This window comes from Alligator sinensis, unplaced genomic scaffold, assembly GCF_000455745.1.
Source record: "Alligator sinensis unplaced genomic scaffold, ASM45574v1 scaffold50_1, whole genome shotgun sequence".
Taxonomy (NCBI): domain Eukaryota; kingdom Metazoa; phylum Chordata; order Crocodylia; family Alligatoridae; genus Alligator; species Alligator sinensis.
Window position 1 is genome coordinate 2587712 of NW_005842059.1, and position 24851 is coordinate 2612562.

At 47.2% G+C, this 24851-nt stretch overlaps 1 protein-coding gene across 1 annotated transcript in view; it reads right to left on the reverse strand.

Annotated features, from left to right (window-relative positions):
- Positions 1 to 13687: 13687 nt before the first annotated feature.
- CGRRF1 (cell growth regulator with ring finger domain 1) overlaps positions 13688 to 24851 on the reverse strand; it is a 15849-nt gene continuing 4685 nt past the window's right edge. Inside the window, exons 2-6 of the mRNA XM_006023100.3 lie at positions 24490 to 24629; positions 23180 to 23357; positions 22837 to 22984; positions 18091 to 18198; positions 13688 to 15085 (exon numbers count right to left, since the gene is read on the reverse strand). Of these exons, the coding sequence (XP_006023162.1) occupies positions 14765 to 15085; positions 18091 to 18198; positions 22837 to 22984; positions 23180 to 23357; positions 24490 to 24629 (895 nt within the window). The 3' untranslated portion in view covers positions 13688 to 14764. The remainder of the gene's footprint in view (positions 15086 to 18090; positions 18199 to 22836; positions 22985 to 23179; positions 23358 to 24489; positions 24630 to 24851) is intronic.

The following is a 24851-nucleotide window of genomic DNA, read 5'->3' on the forward strand; positions in this document are numbered from 1 at the left end:
TAACCTGGTGGAGAAATGGCTTGTGGACCAAGGACGCTGGGGTGACCTGGGTGAATGCAACTGGGTGCAGGAGGAGGAGGTGGTGGTAAGTGGCATGCGAAGGGTTAGATCCGGGAACATGAGGCTGAAGGGGCACAGAGGAGAAACTGGAAAGGGAAAATGGGCCAGTGAGGAGTCCGCGGCACGCGGAAGGAGTTACAGGGGCTGGCCATGAGATGAGAGGGCAGGCACAGGCATCTGGACAGGGAGGGCACCGGCAAGGAAAGAAGCAGGAGGATCCGAGTTGAGCCAGGGAGAACTGGGGCAAATGAAGGAGCAGGCTGGAGCCCTGCAGAAATGGCCTTTACCACACTGCGGGGGGTAACACCCCCAGCTGAGGCTGAGCCCAGCTTGAACTGAAGAAGAGGGATGAGCTGCATGTCAGACTGCTTCCCTGGGACTGGGCTTGAGGCCCTTGGTACCAGGGCACGGGCCTTGGATGCAGCGATGTCTCTGCCTTCCCAGCCGGCTTAGTAGCAGGGTGACTGAAGCCCCTCAGCAAGGACTGCCTTTCTCCCTGGTTTCCGAGACCTAGTCCATGCTAGGAAGCCTTTGCCAGGCTAACTACCAGCAAACCCTCCTAGTGAAGCCATGGCTTACAGTGGCACCGTGGTTTACCGTCTAGGCAGTTCCAGGTCCTGAAATCATAAACTGGCGACAAAAGCCCTTTTTTGTCCATTTAACTGATAACTCATCAGTAACAAAGTGACCTTAAAAAAATCACAGCTCCAAAGGACACACATTTTAGTGTCCCCTGGCCTTGCTCATCCCGGGGGTGGGGATTTTCTTTTCACGGGTACATCCCCATCCTAAAGTGACCCACGTTTAGGTACCGAAATCTAGGACCCAGCCCTGCGCTCTCCACAGATCCAAGGCTCTTTACAGACCCCTTGACCCAAGAGGCTGCATCGCTTCTGCTTCCAGTTAGTGGAGTTGCCTGAGCGTGGCACTAATTAGCTCAGGCACCGTGCCACATGAATATGGCTACTTAGCCTGTACTCGGCATAGCTAATTAGCCTATGCAGAGCAGTGCAGAGTCTCAGCAGGATGTTGCATGGCCTCCAGGCGCATTTGGGGAGAGGCTGTCCAAATTGGAGTTAAAATGGTTGTTTCGGGGGTTCTCTGGAGACACCGGGGACACGGCTGCCCAATTTGCAACCGTCCCAGAAGATTCAGGACGGCCAGCCACTTACCTCTGTCCCACATCACAACATGCCCCTCTGCCAGGGAGAGGACCCCATGCAAACGCCTCTCCATCGCAGTCAGGGCAAGACCCGAGTTCACGCAAGTGCCTGCTCTTGCAGCATGAGTCCCACAGTGAATGCACCAAGGCCCAGGCTTGCTGCAGTAGCCAAGAGCTTTCTCCTGGTGAAGCAGAAAGCGGCACAGTCCGAGGTAAAAATGCTTTGCCCTTTACTCTCTTGGATTCAGAGGGCACTTTACGGCAATGCATCATTGCTTTGCCCATGTTGCCACGGGGGAGGTAAGCGGAGAGAGGAGAAGCACCTTGTCCGAGGTCACGTAGTGAAACAACAGCACAGCCCAGGTTACTTCGTTCTCAGCCGCAAGCCAAATCTACTCAGCACTGCCCCCCGATAGCACCGTGCATTGGTTACACCCATCATACAAAATCAGTAGCATTTTCCCTAGAGGTGCTTGGGTGTGAACCCTGGGGGGAGTCGTTTGATGCTCGGGAGTCAAATCGTGCCCTCGGTTCTGCCTCTGCAGCTCTGCTGAATCAATGGGGGTGGCTGGATTCGCTCAGCAAGCGCTGACTGCGGTGGGACTACAGGGACATAGCAGAGGGCAGGATTTGGCTTTCAAGGTATTGATTCACTCAACACATTTTCATTCACCTAGTCGCTGGATGCTGGACAAAAGAAATAGTTCCGGGCCAAAACAAGAGAGCATGAAGGGTGCATTGCAAGACGTCAGCAAACATTTCAGCTGCAGAAGCAGAAATCTGACTTGCATGTCTTAAAAATAGAAAAATGTGTGAAATTTTAGTCATAGGGAACCAAAGCAGGCACAGTGGGAAGATAAGAAACGTGTGCTCCACGTGCTGCTTGTGCTTCACAATAATAATAGTAACAACAACAGTCATCTTCCCCATCTCGACTGCACTTCCCAGTTCAGGGTCTCTTGTGCTTTATAAACCGTAACCTCAGCAGCTGGGAATACATTAATATCCCAATCCCTTCCCCTTCCCCAAGGTGGTGGGGAAGGAGCTAGAGAAAGAGGCACACCACTGAATTAGGGAAAGTCCCATAGTGGAATCAAACCCAAGGTCCTGAGCCCCGGTATCATACCTTCTCCGCAATACCATCCTCCTCCTCTTCCATTAGTTACCTAGTCAGGAAAAGCCATGACATTCCTTATGCTTTGGTTTAAAGCAAGTAAAAAAAAACCCATATCTCTCCTTTCAAGGGAGAACTTGATTTTGGTGAGATGAGGGCACCTTGGTTCGCCAAGAACTTGAGGTTTCGGTGTTCAGACATCTTATGTTTGGGAGTACCAGGTTCGGTCAGGAGCTCTGTTCCTCCAGATGTAATTTCTGGCATCCAGCGCAAATGAGCCATCTCGCAGAGATGCTTCTGTACTTGCATGTACCATGCTTCAGTGTGATGTGCAGCTAATGAAGCAAACATGAAACGTTCCCCGCCAGTAAACTGCAGCCATCTGTTAATCTTCCAGCTCTGTCTTAATAAACAGCCAGTCAAAGGAGCCCCCGTTTCCTTCCCTTCCTAGTTGCTGTTCATCAACCTAACGTGTTGATGAACGGCAACTGGAGTGGAGAGGACGCACCATCTGCTGAATTTACGTGCACATCTTAGAGATGAACCTACTACACGGGATAATCAACGAGAAGCGTGAATGGGACAGCGAGGTCAAGGCAGAAGGACTAACACCAGGAGGAGGCCGAGCACCAGGAGCTCTTGCTTACTTACAAAGCACAGCTTTGACAGAGATGGAGCTTGGCTCTGGGGCTGTTCCCAGAAGCTTTACATGTTGCCCTTCAACTGCAGGAATAACAACAATAATACTAATGACAATGTTTATCATCATCATCTGTCACCACATCTGTCACCAGTGGGGGCAGATGACAGAACAAGGAGCAATGGGCTCAAGTTGCAGCAAGGGAAGTTGAGGTTGGATATTAGGAAAAACTCTCTCACTGGGAGGGTGGTGAAGCACTGGAACAGGCTACCCGGAGAGGTTGGGGAATCTCCATCCTTGGGGGTTTTTAAGGCCCAGCTTGACAGAGCCTTGGCTGAGATGATGTACTTGGGGCTGGTCCTGCTTGGAGCAGGGGGTTGGGCTAGATGTGACCTCCTGAGGTCCCTTCACCCCTCGTTTTCAGTGATTCTATGTTGATAATTAGGGCTGTGCGAGGCTTTGGACCGTGCTTCGGATCCGGAGAAGCTTCGGATGCTTTGGCATCCGAAGCAGCATGCCTGGATCGAAGCGCTGGCTCCGTTAGGCTTTCCAAAGCGGGCGACCCGGCCGCTTTGCATGGCCATGATCTGATTCAGAGCTCCGGACTGGGTTTCAGCCTCCATCCAGCCGAAGCTTCAGAGCCACCTCGGAGATCCGGCCATAGGGTATAATGGGGAATCAATGAAATATCTATAACTTTGTTGTTTTTGTCTGGTTTGGATTAAACTTGCAGAGTTGATAGCCTCTGGTGAGAGCAGGAAGCCTGCCAGGTTTCAAGACGATAGGTGCAGGGGTTTGGGAGGAACTGCACCCCGAATTCTTGAAAGCAAAACTCATGTTACATACATGTGTTACGACGCAGCGGGCTGAAAACTGCAGGGATGGTGGCCCCTGGTGAGGCCACGAAGCCTGCCAAGTTTCAAGGTGATAGGAGCAGGGGTTTGGGGGGAACTGCACCTCAAGCATCCATGGCATGAGTATTGCCCGTCAGCAGCTAGGGGTGCAGGGCCCCAGAAGCCAGACCCCCTGCACCGATCTCCTCGACAGCCGGCAATCTTCGTGGCTGCAGCCGGGGCCACCATCCCTGCAGCTTTCACCCCGCTGTGCCTTAACACACGCAGTGTCACCCATGTCACGAGGTTTGCTTGTCGGCAGCTTGAGGTGCAGTTCCCCCCAACCCCTGCACTTATCTCCTTGTAGCTTGGCAGGTTTTGTGGCCTCACCCGGGGCCACCACCCCTGCAGTTTTCACCCCCCTGTGATGTAACACACACACGTGACATGAGTTTTGCTTTCAAGAATTTGGGGTGCATTTCTCCCCAAACCCCTTGACTGATCTTAAAACTTGGCAGGCTTCATGCTCTCTGCAGAGTCTACCACCCATCCAAATCAGACAAAAACAACAAAGTTATAGATATTTAATTGATTCCCCATTATACCCTATGGCTGGATCTCCGAGGCCAAAGCAGAAATCCAGTCCTGAGCTCCAGATCGGATCCCCAGCATCTGAAGCAGTCGGATCCGAAGCCGGATTAAATAGTTGCCTACTCGCACAGGCCTATTGATAATAATAATAATAATGATGCCATAGTGTCTCATGTCAAAGGACCTCAAAACACTTGTAAGTGCTTAGGCCTCAGCGTTAATTAGCCAGCCCTCACAATGCCCTGGCAAAATCAATGCCCTGATAAAACCTGTATTGAAGTCACCCACTATATGAACCTGCAGGTCAGGTCTGATGTACCCAACAGTGCTTCTGACTTTTCCTATAGGTCTGTAGGGTAAATTTTAAATAAAAATGTTACTGATACATACAAAAGAAAGAACCTTTTGCATGCCCAACAAGCAGAAGGCAGTCAGCTCAAGTGATGGCTGCCCTGGGGTGGACGTCAACAGACACCACCAAAACTAGTATAATTTACATGGGAAGAGTTGGACAGTGGTGTCTTTCCAGGGGAGTTGTCTATTGGGCTGGGCACCACTACCCTGCTTTCAAGGTTTGTCCTACATGTCTGTAACTTCTGCGCACTTCTGGGAACATTTTATCCGCCCAACTGCCTTAAACAATGAGTAAATCCTGACACGTTTGCCCATGAGCACAGGGGAAACAATGCCTCATCTCTGACGAAGCTTTCTGATTGCATATTTGTCTGCAAAGAAGTTTGTCACATGTCCCATTGCAATCCCACCAAAACCAACTGCTAACAAAAATCTGAGGGTCAGCTGAATAAAATAATTACGGATGGCCCCTTCTCTTTTATAACTGGAATGCTGTCGGGCACAACAGTGGGTTGGTTTCTCTTTTTCCTGTATCTTCTGCAAGTTCCCCAGTAGCTTGAAATCCATCTATATAACAGATCTGCACAAAAAGTGACTAAGGGCAGGGTTGGCAACCTGGGCCACATCCAGCCTGGGGACTTCGGTGGCATTCAACAGCAGGACGTCCCGCCTGCACTGTGCTGTGGTTTGACGGCAGAGAGAAGCTGCGACAAGAGGGAAATGGTGGTGGCAGCTAGGACCTAGCATTGGCTTGCCTTGGACTTGAGCTGGGCCATCTGGCCTGCCATCATCCTGCCAACCCGTCACGAAATGCAGTCTTCCTTCATCCCCGCTCTGTAGTGTGACGGTCCCGAGTGACATGTTCACGTGCTATTTTCTGCAGGGTTCTCGTCTCATTCCAGGGGAAATCCCTCCCTGTGCGGAGAGACAGCACAAGGGCTAGGCACCACATCAGGTCTCCTGGGGCCCTATTTTTCGAGGCTTTAAGTTTCAGTGGTGCAGAAAGCAAGTTCTGGTCCTCTGCAAAGGGCTGAATTTCATGCCCCAGTTGAAGGAGGCAGCTGTTCACTATCTATTTTTATCCTCATCATTCAGTGCATGGCCCATGCTTCAAAGCATGCCATCCATCTGAATCCACAGCAAATGAGGCAGTGATCTCCTGATGATACAGCCCAATAGGATGCAATGCAATACATTTGCATTCTGACTGATCATGACAATCCTGGATCCCTGCTGTGGCTAGAAGGGGTCCCATTGGCCCACTGCATCCAATCCTCTGTGTTTGTAGGCAACTTTTCGTGCAATGCACCCACAAGATCATTTGCTACAACCTGCCTCATGCAGCACAGCCTCAAAGCACCTCTGGAAAAGAAAAAAGGCCTGCAATGTGCTGTAGGTAAAACGCAAGAGAAACCAGGGTGCTGCTCATGCTAGGTGCTCTACCAGGGAAGAACAAAAGCAAATCCCTGCCCTGAAATACTTCTTATTGCTACAGGATGTAAGACAAGAGGTGAATACGTGGGACAGAGGAGCCCAAGGAAGCAGCGAGATGGAAGGGCTCGGCATAGTAAGCAGTGGTCACAATGCACAGGTGCCTTGGCAATGTCAAGTCATTGCATGGGGAACCTCTGCCTCATTCACCGCACATCAACCTACTTCCATGGTGCATGAGGCAGGGTCCTGCTTTTCAGGAAGCCGTCATCTCTCTCATCTCCAGTCAGCAAAGTGGCTCCTGCCACCGCCACAAAACAAACCAGTTGGGCTTACAAAAGGCCCCTTGCAAAAACCTCCAGAGCTCATAGATGCATGCAGTCACACAGCATCGCTGAGAAGGAACAGCTGCAGAAAGACTGGCTCTGAAGCATTCATTGTGCAAGGGAGACAGTGGCTCAGCTTTGGAGCTTCCTGAATCCCCTCACCTTTAGGTCCAAGCATGTGCATGCCCATCATGCAAGCACTTCTGCATGTGTGTAGTTGCACCATGGAGGCACCCCATAACAGTCATCCACGAAGTGAGGCCCTGGTATATGGTAACACACTGTAGCTGGTGGAGGGTGAGAAAACTCCCTGGAGGGCTATAGCCCAGATCCTCTCATCATGTCCATGATATATCCCAGTCAGCTCAGCTGTTCATCAAAGTGGCTCAACTTCAGACTCAGAGCGGGGGCGGTGGGAGTGCTGGAAGCAGATGGCCCCAGTGAAGGAAGATGCTTAGGCACTTCCAACCAAATGGCTTTGCTGCCTGAGCCAGCTGTTTGCAATTGGACCCCGAAGCCTGCACATGCACATGTGGACGAGGAAGCCACCCAGGCAATGACCCCTTTGAGCAAGCCATTCACTTTGGAAGTCTGGCTCCTTGTATCTTAGAAGACAAGCATGAGTGACACCTGCACAGTTGATCCTTTCTTAAGTAATAATGAAGGAAGAGCCAGAAACAGGTTTGGTCCTGACAGTGTTTACTATCTACGGGGAATTTCCATAGGAACCACAGAGTGGCCATCCAGGATTAGATCTTGATACTCAAACTGTATGTAGCTACAGGCACGTGACAACACTGCTGTAAGGCAGCGGGGGGTCGAACATACGGCCTGGGGGCCGAACCTGATCTGTGGAGTTGTCTGATCAGGCCTATGGGTTTTGTACCAACCCCATGTGCGGGGGTTGTACAGGGTTGTACCACTGTAACTACATCGGTTGTAAGGGTGTGGACACACATGATTATTCCAGGGTAATTTACCCCTGGTTTTATGCTGTAGTAAGGAACAGATACACCCAGTGCTCCTGAACTAGTTGCTGAAAGTAGGTGCTCTTGCAGTGCTTGGGAACTAGGCGGTGGCTTCCCCCAGCATGAAAGAGTGGACAGAGGACACCTTCCAGTTAGTGACTTTCCCACCTACGGTATAGTTTTTAAGGGGTAGCTTCACTCCGGGTTTGAGTAGGGCCATGTGTCAGGCACCCTCTCCCCTTCCACTGCAAAGAAAGGTCAATTCACGATACTGTAGATGTGTTATGGGTCTTCACCCCAAAGCGACAGAGTTCACGTGGGTCCAAATCAGTGTAGACACCAGTGTCTACACGCAGTGAAGAAGACCTGATGTACCAGCCAAGGGCCAGGGCACTGAGTCCAGAGTCAGGAGTCCTGGGCCGTCTTCCTAGCTTTGTCGCTGACCTAGTACATGTTACTTCATGGCTCAACACATCCTACGCCCACTCCTATACAGATGGCAGGCTCGTCAGTGCAGCCTAGGCCCGGACAAAATGAGGCCTTCACCTATGCTGGGAGCCGCTAGGTCCCACTATAATATGAATGAAGCCATGAATCTGAGAACTGGGCAGGAAAGGATATCTGTATCTGAAGGTGTAAGGGACGTGCAGTGACACTGGTGGCAGGGAAAGGGAAGACATTTCATCCAACTTTTGCAAAGCGGCTCAAGCTGATGGGTCAAGATTGCTCTTCTCAACCAGGAGACTTGGAAGCCAACGGAGAAATTCCCCTTGGGCCATACCATTGTGCGGTAAATGCATGCACGTTCTGTCACCAAGAAAGCTCGATCAAAATCCACGGGGAAAACCAAACCCAGCTCCATGCACAATGCCTGCTTGGAGCTCTCCTCTCACGCCGAGGCAGGAAGGAACGGTCCTCCCGTCGAAAGAGGTGTAACGAGTCTCGGGATGCCAAGAATGGGGACTGTGGAAAGGCCCGAAACTTAATCACTGCCAGAGGAAGATCGTGACTCATGCAGTGTGTGTAACAGCTTCAAAGCTCACAGCTTCAGGGTCGTGCCAGAAATAATCATCTGAAGCGGGATTTCCCAATGTCCTCAGACTGCCTTATCTGTCCTCCCTCCGTCGATAAGCAGGGAGCTCGGCCAGTGCCGAGGCTGTGGATTACCTTTCTTCTCCTGTTACAAGGTCAGGTGCTACCTGCCCACGAAGAGGCCTGGGCACATGGAAAAATCAGGGTTCAGTCTCTGATGAGGCAGAGGGCTGGCTCTCCCCTCCAAGCAGCTTCCAGAAAAGGCCGAGTAACCCCCAGACTGCACTGGTTTCCACAAAGAGCTTGGCCTATGCATGGGAAACTTCACACTTCAGTGGGCAGTCGATTCCTCCTCGGCCAACACTGTTTGGTGACCCCTGCTCATGCAGCTGCACCCAGGACCTGGCTGGCATTCAGCAGCCCTGGCCTGGCAGAGGGATCCCTGGAGGATTTCCTCGTGATTAACTTGTGTGCAATGTTACCACTGGAGCTCTGTGGTGGTCAGTGGAGAACTGGCAGAGGAGCTGCCCTATGCCCAGAAACCTGGGGTACCAGGCTTGTGGAGCGTATCCAGAGGGGCACCTGCAGACTCAGGGGAGCAGAGGAACATACTGCATTGATACAGCGGCCTCCTCCCTTCTCTCTGCCTCTCCAACAAGCTAAATGGAAAAGGGTCAGGGGGGCTATCCAGGCTAGTTATGTCCACTACTAAAGTTAATGCGCATCTTCTCCTTCTGCTCTAGGTCAGCAGCCATCCATAAAAGAAACCCCCTTGCCTGACCTCCCCAAAAACCTGGTTGGTGGCTATTGCGGGGACAGAGGCTGCATGAGGTCACCATCAGTGCTCCTAAGAGTTGGCACAGGACACAAGGAGCTGATGGTTGCAAGGGAGCAGCTTTGCACACCAGACAGGCATGCATGCACACAGTCCAACAACTAAGTCTCCAGGAACATACCTGCAGGGCAGGGTGACATTCAGTTGCATTACTAAGGATACTCAATGTCTGTCCAGAAAAACAAAATCCCCACTTAATTTTCATAGATTTCATAGACGTTAGGGCTGGACTGGAAGGGACCTTGGAGATCATCAAGTTCTTTTCACTAGTTCTTGGACAGCCCACTCGGGTAAGTGCGTATCACAACCATCCCGGCCTTGCAAATGGTGGTTGAGGATGCTTAAGCCATTTCAGGCAATGTTCAGACATTCCCAGCTCCAACTTTGTGTGAGCTACCTGCATGGCAGATAGGGGTAGGGCTGCTGGGGGGCTCTTTCACCACAGTGGCAAAGACAAACTCTTGTCCTGATCACAAGGAGATAGTCAGTTTTAGTAAAGCGCTCTCACACCAGGAACACAGTCACACTGCTCTGCCCGCAGGTGTCACAGCCCAAATGGTTGGACTATGAGTGTTGATTGATCACACCCTTGTCATGAGCCAGGGCATGAGTTCAGAGGTGCTGGGCTCGACACTGGCCCATCGGCTTCCCCTGACAGAGGCGCATCTCTGACTTTGATGTCAGGAAGCCAGCAGACAGAAGGTGGGCTGACCGAGGCAGGAGCTTTCACGGGAGTGACCTACCAGATGACTTTCCAGTTCAAACTGCACAAGGTGATGGAAGGAAGAGAGACGGAGGTCTCATTTCCTTTGCCAGCTGCTGAGGAATGGTGTTGATGAAAGGGCTGGGGCCTCAGCCCTTAGATCAGCCGTGGGAGCAAAGAAGAAAAGCAAGGTGAGAGCGTGGGGTTAAGACTTGTCTGTTAAGAGCAACAGGAAAGGCCAAATGGACTCAACTTCAGTAGCCAAGTCCCTGCGGAAGACAAGGCGCTCCAGTGATCCCTGCAGGCAGCCTGGTCTAAGCTGGCTGTAACAGATGCCATTTCCACAACTTTTTTTTAACTTTGCAGAGTTCACAAAGGAGCGTGGTATCAATCTGCCTAGCAAGGAATAAGGACTGTGGCATCTTATGGGAAGATGATTTTAAGATGCTTTTTAGATTTCCATTCTGCCACTTCTCACATCTGGAGTCCTGTCTTCAGCTGTGCCCCCCCCCCCACTACAGAAAGGATGTGGACAAGTTGGAAAGAGTCCAGTGGAGGGCAATAAAAGTGATGACGGGGTGAGGAACATGGCTTATGAGGAGAGGCTGAGGGAACTGGGCTGATTTCGTCTGCAGAAGAGAAGGCAGAGAGGGGATTGAATAGCAGCCTTCACCTCCCTGCAGGGGGGTTGCAAAGAGGATGGAGCTGGACTTCTCTCAGTGGGGGCAGATGGCAGGACAAGGAGCAATGGGCTCAAATTGCAGGAAAGGAAGTTGAGGTTAGATATTAGGAAGTAATCTCTCACTAGAAAGGTAGTAAAACACTGGGACAAGTTACCCAGAGAGATTGTTGACTCTCCATCCTTGGAGGATTTTAAGACCCGGCTAGACAAAGCCCTGGCTGGGATGATGTATTTGGGGCTGGTCCTGCTTGGAGCAGGGGGTTGGACTAGATGTGACCTCCTGAGGTCCCTTCCAACCTGAATTTTTTATGATTCTCTCCTACCAGGAAGTTCTCTGTTGAGCAACCATCCTTCAGCCAAGGAGTGATCCAGATGATGGCCCATAAATTGATATTTGGGAAGGTGCCAGGGGTTTCTTTTACTCCCTGAGCTGCTGAAAACAAGTGAAAGCACTCTTGGTCTACAGCGGCACAGGTTTTTCCAAATCACCTGGTACAATATAATCCACAGCAACTGGAAAAGGTGTTATTTAGCATCTCTTTAGAAACAGTGATAAGGCAGGCTGTGGCAGCTGTTGAGGTACTACAGATATCAAAAAAAGATTTCAGATTCACCCAAGGAACCTTGTCTGCCTATGTCCTCGGACCAACATGGCTACAACCTACACCCCTGTTGAGGTACTATGCCATTGTAATCCCATTGGAAATATTTGTGTGTGTTAATGTCCTGAATTGAAGGTGCAGTCCCTGGCAGAGGTGGGGAGACTCAATGAAGTGTCAGACAGGATCATACCACTACTGACCTAATCTTTAAGGCAGGTTTTTTGGAGGTAGCTAGCTGGCTGCATGACTGTGCTGATGGCATTGTCTTATTAACTTATTAGTTTGATGAACCGCTGCAGTTTGTAGTTGATTTGGCCAGGCAAAAAGCACCGTTTATTAGTTTGATTCTCAGATTTGGACAAATCTAAGCCCACAGCCATGAACTATCAAGATGTAGACTGGTGGTTCCCAAATCACGAGGCCTATGAGTGCAGCCATAAACCCGAGAGAAATGCAGTTTCACCTATTATTTCAGGAAGAAAGAAAACCAGTGGTAGAAATGTGGCACTGTTGTCAAGATGCCTTCATCTGATCACTTCTGGGGTCGACCACAGCTGGCAAGCTGGTGCTTGGGGGTGCTCTTCTCTAGCTGATTTCTCACGGTCTATGTGCTACTCAGTGTTGGGTCATATCCTTCTAGCATTTGCTGTTTGTGCTTGTGAATACCACATTTACAACATTTGTAGTTGCCTGTGAGAATATCATCATGATTCCTTCAAAAAAAAGTATCCGTTTCAAGCTCTAGCAGTAACATTTATTGGCATCAGCCACATCACCAAGGAGGATGCAAGGACTATGCTCAACAGGACAAAGACATTCTTTGGTTGCTCATGTGTTGTGGTTGAACAACGAAGAAAAGCCACAATGCATTCTGCGTCACGTGGCGTTATCTGCAGAAATCACAAAACCAAACAAACTTAAGCTGTGTTTGGAAACATCGGGGAAAGCATATGGGGAAAACCAAAGTAATTTGTCCAGTGTCGCAAGGGGGAAACTGTTGTTTCAGAAATTATGATTCAGGAGGGCTTGGTCTCTGAGAACCTCGTTTGAGGCAGTGCACAGAGTAAGAAACCTCACATAACTAGGGAAGATGGTTTTGCCCACTGTTGATATGGTAAAAGTTACATGTGGGAGATCCAAGGTAAATTAAAGCTATATGATTCTCCCATTCAGTGAAAAAAAAAATCAAGGCCATCGTCCAAAATCAGTAAAACATATTGGTCGACTGCAAAAATACACCATGTGCATGTCAAGCAGATGTCAACACTAAGAGCCGTGTTGCACATTTCTGGCCCATCTGAGCTACATATGGGAAGAAGATATTTTTGGGGACGTGGTTTTGACTCCTTCCCAGACATGAGATCGCAGGAAAAAATGGTTTGATGCTCTTTGTAGCTATATACAAAAAAGAAATATCCGTGGGATCACAGGGCTAGATTCTTCCTTTACGGCTGGCTACACATCAGGCCGGCAGGCCTGGGTGAAGGAAGTTGTGCCGTCAACTCTGTGGTCAAAATGCATAATTCACTGAAAACAAGTGACATCAGGAGATCTGACCCCATACTCAGTGGGATTTTGAAACACGTTATTTTAATAAACTATGTCAATGCTTTGCTGGTAAGGGCTTGTCTATTGGCCAAGTTGCGTGAGAAAACAGGATCAGAGCATGGCGTATTAGTTTCACACACGCAAGGTGGGTGCTTTCCAGAGGAAAATTTTTGGAAAGCTTCTTTGGACCGAGACACAAGCTACCTACACATACAACGGATGCCAAGAAATCTGAACTGAATCAAGTACTCTTGTAAAATGATGAATTGCCTAGTGCATTGGCTCTTCACCTTCCCCCACAACCTTGCTACCTGGAAACCACCAACCACCAAATCCCGTTGTGCCCATGAAGGATTCTGAAATGGTGTCATGGCAAGAAAATGCACATGGTTTAAGTTCTAGGACAGAAGTTTCCTCTCCTTCTCCAATCCGTAGAGGGCTTGATTTTAGCACCACTAGAAGAAGCTGGGGGAGAAGCTGCAGAGCCCCCATTGAAGCAGCGCCTCTATTCCATTGAGCCAAGTGCTGTCTGGGGCCAGGACTTTCCATCTAGCGGCCTGAGATGCCAAAGTGAAAGCAGTGAAATCCTACTCTGGGATTGAAGCAGTAAGAAAGCAACATGGAGAAGGCAGCGATTTGCAGCTTCTCTTCAAGTCCTTGTCTCCTGCTGGATCCTAGGTACGGAGTTTTCCTGTTTCTACTTTGGTGCGTCATGTCACCAGATCAGAAGTCCTGGCCTAGAGGTCATATCCCCCGGACTTGTATTCGTCTCTTATGTATTCAAAACCGAACAATGTGATTTCTGAACAACCATTTTTATTATCTTAGTAACACACCAGAAAAGACAGTCATCCTTTTATATCCTTCAGCTTCCTTTCCTTCTCCACCATGTTTCATGGGTCTACTGATGCGAGGAAAAGTAACAGAGTTAGCTTGTTCCCATCCATGAAGAATGACAAATAAGAGAGTGTTGGAAACCCATTTTACCTTTTGCTGCCTAATTTAACTTCCCCTAGAAAATCACTAGCCTGTTTTCCATGCAAATCTTAGTCCTTCATAACCCACTGTTTTCCCACTAGCTAGAGTTAAAGCACAAACCAATTCAAGGTGGCAATTTATATGTGCTAGGTGCGCTGAGACTTTCTACTAGCTTGAAAGCTGCTACTGGCCCAACACTAAGGCTAACTGGAATCACTGGCAGTCACTTCGCTGACTTAAAGTAGCATTGGATTATGCATTGTGCATAAGGAAAATCTCTCTGAAACATTTAAAATGCCCCAAGCATCTATGCTTCCAGTGACTTAGACAGGAGTCAAGTGGCTCCTACTCCTTCCATGGCCAAGCCAGCTACAAAAGAAATACACATAGTCTATACTCAAGCTTTTCTTCCTTTACTTCAGTCATGGTCTATAAAGTGCTACAGTTTCTAAACAATACTGGAGTAAAAGTATATTTTCTTCTGGCTTCACATTTAAAAAAACCAACTATAAATACATTTAAGAGTAGTGAATAGTTTTCAGCTTTAGTGATAAACTTTTATTCTTTTTAATTTAGTAGTTAGATTAGGGAGACGGACTAGTCAAAGTAACCGCTAGTAATTCTTCATGAAAAGCCAGTAGCCGGATAAACATTTCTCTTCTTCCTGAACATCTCCCACAACGCTTCTGTCCACGTTATCAGTGCACATGCTGTGCCTCTGTAGGTATAAAGGAATGTGGATATATAAAAGCTGCTTACAAGTGATCTACCCATGAGCAGCAAATCCAATTGCACTGCATATGCTCCCAAGGACTCGAAGTGCTTGAGGTTCTGCACCGTCAGCTTCAACATACGAGTTCATTTTTCTTGCTTTTCCACCCAACGTCTCCTCCACGGGGAGCGTTCTACAAAACAGGCTTGGGCTCATCTTCATCTTGCTCCTTCCTACTGCAAAGCGGAAAAGATTCTTGAACAAACTGCCGGCACATGGGGCACTGCTGAAAGTACTTCATGCACCCGTCGCACAAGCAGGCGTGCCGGCAGGGCAGCAAGACCCAGTTCACTGTTGCGTTCTGGCAGACGACGCAGTCTTTACTGGTTTCTTCGTGCCATTCGGGTTCGTCTTCGGCCAGCCCGACCTTCTCCAGCAAGGTTCGGTCAGCGTCTCTCTCTCCTGGGGGGGGATCGCCGGTGGGTGGTGAGCTGTTTGCAGACATGAAGAGTTGCTAAACAGAAACCCAAACAAAATTTCAGCCGTCAGTAACTGGGTTTTATTTGCTAATCTGATGTACCATGGATCAAATACAAACTGATGCGGTCTCTCTTCTCTCCACATGCATATATCCCATAACCATCGTGTACTGTACACCTCAGGGCCAGATTCAGATTCAGTGCAGATGTAAGCGGGCGCTATTCCATTGCCTTCAGCCTCATCCGTTTTGAGAGGACAGAGAGATGCCTCCCTAAATACAGGGAAACCAGAGTCTCAGGAGCTGCCAGTGGTTATATTTATTGGGACCGATCTATTTTGCTTTTAAACTTCAATCAAATCAATACAGATAGAGCAGGAAAATAATTTGGATGGCTTAGAATTAGAAATATTATTTGTAGCACCTGGGAGCACCCGTCATGGCCCAGCATCCCACAGTACGATTTGCTTTCCGCAAATACACAGCAGAAGACAATCCCTGCCCCAAACAGCTTACAATGTAAGTATAAAACAAGAGAAACAGTGTGGGAACATAAGTGAACAGTGAGATGAGGCTGGTCAGTGTGCCCGGCAGTGCTCTCAGAGCTCCAGGAGCTGAACCTGTGTCAAGCTTCTTGTAGGCACTGCGGCAAAGGAAAATTGTAAGGACGGATCTGAAGGAGAAGGTTGTCTTAGCAGAGATTTATGGGAAGCTTCTCTCAAATGCAAGGGGTAGCAAGGGAAAAGGCACGGGGGCGCATGTTTGAAAATCTAACAGGCAAATGATGGAGACTTCATGGGCCTAGCACAGGTGTGTGGCAGGGTCCTGACTGCAAATAAGAGGTGACAGCCAATCTTCACCCTACCTGTGATGCACTTCCAAAGTGAAGGCAAGCAGCTGATGCTACAGGGAAATGGGAGCCAGTGAAAGGTTCCGTAGAAGATAACAATATGACCGAAGAGACCAGCTAGGAAAATTATCTTTACAGGAGTATTCTAGAGGGCTGTTCCTTTAGAGGCAAGACTGCACTTGATACAACCTGCTAAAACGAGATTTCAGGAACCCAGACATAGGATGATACTATAATTAATTGTTATATTATAAAGCAAAGGGTTGAGCAGTGTCCATAATAAATGATTTTCAATATCTACTTTATTCATAATTAATTTGATAACATACACTGGAACAAAGTCAAAGCAAGGAAAAAAAAAATCAATGAGAGATTCTAATGGACTCCCATAGGTTTTGAATCAGGCCTGTTCTGAATACTGACAGAAATAACAGCTGCCACCTATAACCACCACCAAGTCAGTAGGGCCTAGGGGTGACTGGATGGTAAATATATAAACCTGCGTAGGCCTGGTTGCAACTAATTTAGCAAGAACTAAATGTACTTTGTCTTATGTCACCAGGACCCGCATGGTCTGACACAAAGGTAATGACTGGGTGTTGGGAGCAACCCAGAACCAATGGACAGTGACAGCAGTAGGAGACAGGGCCACGGGCAGGGTTGCCAACTGTCCATAAACTTATAGGCGATCTGTTAAGAAAGCAGCCTAAAAATGCCTGTTTGAAAAATCTGTAAGAAAATTAAGCTGTCCTTAAAAAATCCAAGACACGCTCCATTCGTTTCAAGATCTGCTGTCACGATGAAATGTTGATGCCGGACAGAGATCCCATCCCGGCCACAGCAGACCAGTGCCTTCTCCTGATGTCTAAGCATGAACCGTACAGTAAATCGTCTGTTAGGGCTTTCTAGCTCACTGAAGCCTCTATAGCTCCTTCTCCCCTCCTATCCTATCCAAGTGCTGCTGCTGCTTGTAACAGCATCTCAGTGCTCACTCCGATGGTATGTAGCTGCATGGTCCCAGGCAAGGCATGACATGGAGGGAAGGAATGTGTCTGGGATAAAGCTGTGGGGCTGGGAGGAGGGGGGAAAGGCGGTGGGTGAGGGTCTGTCCAGGATGAGGACAGCGGGGCTTGCAAGGTAGCTTGGTGCAGGGTACAGTTGGGGGTGTCAGGGCGTGGGGTGAATAAGGGACACTTGAGGCGCAGGCAACAGAAGAGATACCAGGAGGATGGACAGGGAGCAGGAGTACCTGGAAGGGGGAAAGGAGACCAGCTCACTCTCACAGCACTGGTTGAACATTTATGATCCCACACAGAAAGGATACAGGTCTGTAAAGTCCCCTGATGCAGGAGAGGGGACACTGATACAAATCCCTGTCTTTACTGAAGAGTAGCTTAGGGTACTCGATTGTCAGTGCACATTGATGTTAGGAGAACACAGCAGTTAAACAGTTAGTGCATCTGAGACAGTGCTCCCAATGCTGTAATTCAGCACTGTACAGCAGAGAGGGGATGGAAGGGGTGCGAGGAGGGGACAGCAGGCTAGTAGAGTAGACCACTTGCCTCTGTTAAAAAGGAGAAGATCCTTGAAGATCCTTCAATTATATTAGACTGAAATCTGAGCAGGGTTGCCAACCCAAGAACATTTTTTTACTGACAAGTTGCAGACTTTTTACTACCAACCAAACTTTTTACTATGGTTGGTGTTAACCTCCACATTTGAGCCCGCCCCTTCTAAACTGCTGTCCTGGGCCTGGCACAAGGGTTATATTTACATAATGTAAAACATACATAATTATGAACGCGTGCCAGTGAAATAGTTTGGGTGTCAGTAAAAAATTTGCAGATTGTCAGTAAAAATAATTTTTTGGGGTTGGCAACCCACGAGCCATATTCAGGAACCAGGACTGAAGAGAGACATTCAGGAGCAAGTCAGCAACCGTACTAGAAGCTTGTGTGTCAGTCACCACAGGCAAGCTTAAATGGGGGGCCTGCTGCCCCTTTCTGAAAAGGAGAAAGCATGTGGGGATAGCCAGACTGACACACCAATCAGACCAGGTGGGGCTGGCAATGAGGATCCTGACGGAGCCAGGTCTTTACAATAAGAAACTGTAAAAGTAGCAGATTGATTTCATGGACCTGTCACTGCACGAATGACATTAATATTGCAGTCAGAGTGAAATAAGGCTTACCTTTAGATCATGGAACTGGCCTTGGGCTAGAAGCAGATACTGATACAATACTCTGCAGGAAAGTCTGTAACTCTCATCAGGGACATGAATTATGGACACCATGGAAATCTGGAGAAAAGAAAAGCTGTATTTAGTACTTCCACATTCCATGCACCTGATCTGTTAATTCATATATGCACAGTGACATGCATATCGCACAGACAAGTGGGGCAGTCTATTAGACAAAGTGGAACTACCATGCAGTTTGGTTCGTGTTGCTACCCTATCTAAGTGTTGCCTTCTTTCTACATATGTCCCTCCTGCAGCTAATCCACTCACCACCCCTCTCTGCTCCTGGACTTAGGCACACGAAGTTATGGAAGGCCCATGCTTTAGTAGCTTTGCTCAGCTGGGGACTTGAGAGAGGCAGCACCTCTCGCTGGCTCTTGGCACAGTGATGATGAGTTTTACACAGAAAGGGGCGCTGCCCTCCTCTGAACTGCTGTTGTGGCATGAAGCGGCACAACGAGGAGGCAACTCTTTGAGCACCCAATAAACCAAGGGACTGCAAGTCCAGGACAACTCATACTCCCATGGCTGGATTCCACGCTGCCTTGAACATCGTTGGTGTAGAATCTCTATTGCTGCTGATGACGTGAAAGACAGAACCTGCTATCTGGCTCCTGCACCTCCCCTTGCCCCAGACACGCAGGGCATCGTTTTCAGATCCCAGAGAGCTTTCCGAAGTGTCATCATTTGGTTTATAAACCGAGTGACCCCCAGACACAATCCTGAAAATTAGCAATGGAAGGAACCCTGCAGACTGCTTTCTACAGTCCCTATTCCAACAAAAAAGGCATCCAAAGGCAAGTATGCTGTTTTCAAGCCCCAAAATAATGTAATAGCTTGTAAAGAAAAAGAGCAAAGCCCAATATTACTGCAGCTTCCTCTGATGGTCTCTGGGAAGTGTGATCACCGAGATGTTTCTCTAAAGTTATTTTAAAAGCTTTGGGACACAGAAATGCATTTAGAATGACTCTAGTCAGCGAACAAAAATAAAGAGAACATAGAGATTAAATGCATCATGCATATGTATTTATACTAATTACATTTACCATCCCTCAAGGCTGGGGCCTCTTTTTAATCACAATACACTTTACAGCTTCCTAGAGATGCATTAATTTCATTTTGGCATCCGGAAGCCCCTTATACTCACTTAAAACTGGCAGATTTGCTGCTCAGTAAAAGGGATTTAAGAGCCAACAACTCCTACTGTACTAGTGACTCATTTCAATACAAAATTAATTACTTCTCCATGACTATTTATGTCCCTGCCTGATGGACAGCAACCTGGTGTAGGGCAGAATGGTCAAAACTTGCAGAACTGTTTTGGTTCCCAAGAAAAATTATGTACTAGAAGTAGTGCATAAAAATTGGGTAGTATCCCTCTAAATAATCTGTGCTGTCTCTAGTAGCCATAACCCATGTTTCAGAAGCCACCAGAAGCCTGGTAGAGCAGCAATGAATACAGAATCAGGGGGTTTAAGGCTAGATGGGACAACCAGGTCATATTGCCCAACCCTGGGTATAACACAGGCCTCTGTATTTCACCCATGTACCAATAACTTGTGTTTTACCAGACGCATCCAGGCTGGATTTGAAGACAATCAAGAGACAGAAACTCAACCACTTCCTTGGTAGTTAGTTCTTGCACTCAGTCACCCTCCGCTGCTAAGAAAATGTGTGCCTAACTTCTCATTTAAATTTATTCGGCTTCAGCTTCCAGCTGCTGTCCATTGTTTTGCCTTTTCTTGTTACATTAAAGAGCCCTTTAGTATCGAATATTTTCTCCCAGCAAAGACGCTTATATACAGAATAAGCAGCAACAGTAAATCAGTCACTTCCCAATCTTCTTTCCAATAGGCAGGGATCCTGGTTTTCTCTCATTTAAAAAAAAATCCCCAATTTTCAGTTAAAAAAAACCCCAACCCAAATCCACACTTTTCTGTGATTTAAATGAAACACCACTAATATATATGTAGTGGAGTTTCATTTTAAGCATGGAAAAGTGTGGATTTGGGGTTACTTTTTTAAAATCGAAAATTGGGGATTTTTTTAAATCAGAGAAAACCAGGATCCCTGCTCATAAGTGCATTGGATTTTTTAAGTCTCTGTAACCCTCAACTCATTTTTTGCAGCTTTTGTTGGAATTCCTCTAAGTTTTTGAACATCCTTTTAAAGATCCGGGTACCAGAGCTGTATGAAGGATGCCGGTATCGACCTTGCCAATGACAGAGACTACAGTAAAACCACCACCTTGCTTCTCCTTATATCCCCTGGGTGTGTAGGATCAGGTTACTTTTGGTGGCAGCCCTCTGGTTCATGGGTCACTGGGAACTGCTCTTCCATTAGGGCTCCCTAAATCCTCTTCATGCTTTCCCATTCCTAGGCACAAACTACAATCCTTGTTCCTACATAGACAACTTGGCATTTAGCTCTATTATGAACATATTTTGTTTGAATGGGCTTGTATCACCAGGAGATCCAGATCAGTCTGTTTGCCTTGTCCCCACTGTTTGAATCACCTACTACTCTTGTCAACACTGATTTTATATTTACTTCCAAATCATTAATGGCAATGTTGAATAACTTTGGGTTTAGACTCAATCAGTGCAGAAGCCTAAGGGAAACACCACTTCTCAGCAATGCTTCTCCTCTATTACTTTGTTGAGATCTGTGTATTAACCACTTCAAAAGCCACTTCACATGTATTTTATGATACCCTGTAGTGCTACTTCTTAAATCAGGATGTTATGAGATATTAGATCAAAGGAATTTCAGTAGTTCAAGTATGCAACTTTAATACTGTTCCCTTTTAACCAAAATTGCAATCTCAAAAATGAAAAAGCAAGTTTGCATGAGAAGAATTCTTGGCCACAAATATGTGGTGACTGGTAATAATTATTTTCCCATCCCGCAACTCTGTATTTAATCCCATGTGTAGCTAAACCTTGTATGCTGGGTATAGTTAATCAACAGCTTCACAGGACCCACTGTGCCCATGCGGTTACTTCATATTAAATGTATTGCTTACGTAGGCTTTGTTGTGTCACTTGTCATGCAGCTATGCTGTTAGAAGAGATGAAACATGCTGTATTTTTAACTAATTTGTATTCAATAAGGACATCAAAGGTGTTAATTCAAAGTAATCTATGAAGAATGGAAATCAAAGTCTTGTCTTAACATATCCTTGTCAAACCCTCTCACTGCAGAGTGGAGACCATCTGAAACAGAGTAGAACAGTGGTTCTCAACCTTTTCAGACTCGAGGCGCCCCTGGATAAACCTGAGACCTTTCTCAGAAAATGTCAGCTCTTAGTTTTCCTTCTTTTTTGACTACAGAAAAAATAATAGAGAAGTTTTTCCTGTTGCAAAGAAATCAGAAAGACCACAACTAGGGATTCCTATTGCAAATCTCTGGGTTTATCATGTGAATCATGTTTACATCCCTAACAGCGCTAACACTGTTGCACCCTGTGACCCTCCTGAAGGCTCTCAAGGCACCCTGGGTGCTGCAGCACCCTGGTTGAGAATCAGTGGAATATAATCACTTCTTTATGGATAATTTTAGGCTATTGTTACAGTCCATCAACCCCTGGGAGTATTAATGTGCAAGGGCACAGGAATGGCATGCTGCCCTCCCCATATTTAGTGGGATTAGCCCTCCTGGATCTTGTTGGACAGATGGCCAACATGCTTCCCACCACTTTTGTAACAAGACCAAACAATGACAGAGTGTCTAAGATAGTCTTAGGTCCTGGTCATACCCCTGTCTTTGTCTACGGCAGACAGTACTCAAAATTTCACATACTAGCAAATGCCAGCCGCGTGAGAGCTTTTAAATAAAAAGAACAGGAGTTTGCAGTGAAAGCTGAAGGATGCTCACCTCAGATGTGCTGTAAAGCTTCAGGGCAAAGGGCTTCCTGAAGACTTATACCGTCAAAACAATTTGTGATCAAAACTGTTGCACCATATTAATTTTTACTTAGCATCAGTATAGGAAGAGAGCCAAAAAAATCACATAGGAAGAACTGGATGACTCAGGACTGGAATCACAGAAATGGGATGACATTTAGTAGCACCAAATATGACATGAGCTTAGGGACTAACAAGAATTTCTGCTCTAAACTGGGACTCATCCATTTGATGCCAAGGAGGAGAAAGTCCTACATCAGCTGGTCGTAGGATTACTAAAACCCACTGAAATGATGCAGCCATGGAAAGAGGTATACGATTCCAGGGCGTATAAGAGAGAGGAAAATATTAATGCCATCATACAAGGCACTGAGAAGGCCTTGTCTAGAATACTGTGCACAATTCTTGCCACCTGTGTTCCAAGACAGACAAATTCAAACTACAGCGGTGGAAAAAGGGGTTGAAAAAGAGTTTGAAAGGGATATTAAACCCTTGCCCACCATGGCCTGTAGGCCACCTATGCCTGGCCCGCAAGAAAACCCTGGCAGATAATCTCGGTGCTATGCAGAGGCTAAGCACTCCTTGGATATCATACACATTCTTTTCTATTCTTTCCACAGCAAAATACAGCTGCCTTCGCTCCCTGTCTAAGGAGCCTCCATTACTGCAGAGATCCATCTTTCAGCCGACACGTGAAAGGACACCCAGCCATTCTGCTCAGGACTAACACATGTTCCAAAGCATCCAAACGCTTAAAACCAGCTGGCTTACTGTGTGTTCTCGTGTTACTTACAATGTCATATATTTCTCTGTCTTCTTCTCCAGCTAAAGTCAACAGAGCTACTAGTGGGTAGCGAGATCTGGGCACGGGGCCAAAATCTGTAATTTGAGCATCTTCTGATAACTGACAATATTTCTCTTCCTTGTCGGTTTTTTTAATGCTGTACTTGTGTAAAGGAAAACAATCAATGTCACGGCAATGGAAGGCAAACGCGGTGCTTATGCTAAGAGTATTCTTGATCTTATTCATTCATAAATACACTCTGCCAAGACTTGCAGCATGCTTACAGCCTCGTTTCTCGCTGTGCCAATAAATTAGCATAGGATGTCACAACAATTTTTTTTTTAAAGGATACAAGTACTGCTGTCGATAGAGGTATTCGTTGTACAGAGCATCTTCTAGTGCTTGCGGAGTCTTTATTCTGAAGCAGTAGATGTGTTTCTGCAAAGCTTCATATAGCTTTTGCACACTGCACCCCCAATAGCATGTAAGGAAACAATCCTCCAGGCAGTCGGGTTTCAACGTTATGCCCTCTTGCAGAAAGAACATAAGGACATGAAAATACGCATTGTACACACTGCAAGTCTCATTCACTTACCAGTCCGTTGGAGACCAGAAATGACCAGCTGCCGGATTCATGATTCCTGAAATTACCAACTGTAATTCATTAAAAGCAGGAGATGGGAAGCACTGCAAGTGCCCCAGATTATTTCTTTTTTAATTCTCATTTAATCATTTCCAATTTAGACTGGACTGAGTGCTGGTGAAAGGGGAGTGCTGCTGCTCTGGTTAGCACGGAGGGACAGGTGGGCGCCTCCTTCTGAAAGTGTAACACCAAGACTCCTTAGGGGCAGAAAGGGATGAAGAGGCCGCACTGGCTACTGCAGTACTTTCTTTAGGCACTTATGACACCTTTGTAGGTTTGCTGCTCAACTCTGATGTGCTACAACATGTCAACTGTCTGAGCCGTGCTGAGATCTCCACTCTGATGTTCCCTGGAAGGGTTTGGACATTTGAACAAAACAGCACTTTCAAACAGCAAGGCAAAAATGTCACCAGCCATTGAAGTTTGCATCCTAGGGACACTCAAGTATCCTTCTGGGCTGGGTGGTGTGGACAGGAATGCTGCAAGGCAGGGTGTTCTAAGAGAGGGCTGGGAGTAAAGGGGTCATTTCCACACACCCAGCTGCCCCAATACTTTCCACAGTGGGCACACAGGTCTTTACTCTGCCTGTAAGCACACCCAGAGCTGTGAGGGGCTGCTCGCCAGCCTGGCTCACTCATTTCAATCAGTGCAGCTGAGTGCAAATTTCACTTCCCGGCCCCTCTGAAATACATGGGCATAACTCAGTCCTTGAGTGCATCGCACGGACTTTGTGAGGCAGAAAACTAAAAATACCAGAGCTGATCATCCTCAACTGCTTTTATTACTTAACAAAACCTTCCCCCGTGAGAAAAATGTTTTAATAAAATGAGATTTAAACCACACACACAAGCCAAGTCTTGGGCCTGACTCTTTAGAGCACAGTGCTTTTTGATGGACTGCACAAACATGGCAATTTCTAAGGTGACTGGTGACAGGTTACTGCAATGCAAGCAAGGTTTGGGGAGATACTGGTGAGGGAGGGGCACAAGAACAGGTATCCCAGACAAAAATCCACTGACTTGTTACTGAAGCTGCAGTAGGATGAAGGATCTCCAAGCCAAAAGGGTTCTTCACTTGTCTCATCTGCTTTTTAGATACTCCTGCGCTGGATTCTGTCTCTTCCGAGTTTCTCAAGATCACGGGAACATCCCAACCGAACCTAAGAGACAGCAAGATGTGGCAGTGGGCACATGCTAGTGATGGTGCATTTCAACTAGTTTCCAGATATAAATAATGAGCAATTGCACAATATGTGCCAGGATGCACAGGAGGCAATAGATGCTGGAAATCTCAAGAGTCCTTCACATAACAAGTGGGAATCTTTAGAGCTGGTAGAGAGAAATATTTCACCTTTTATTCTGCGGGGGCAGGGGGGGGGGGG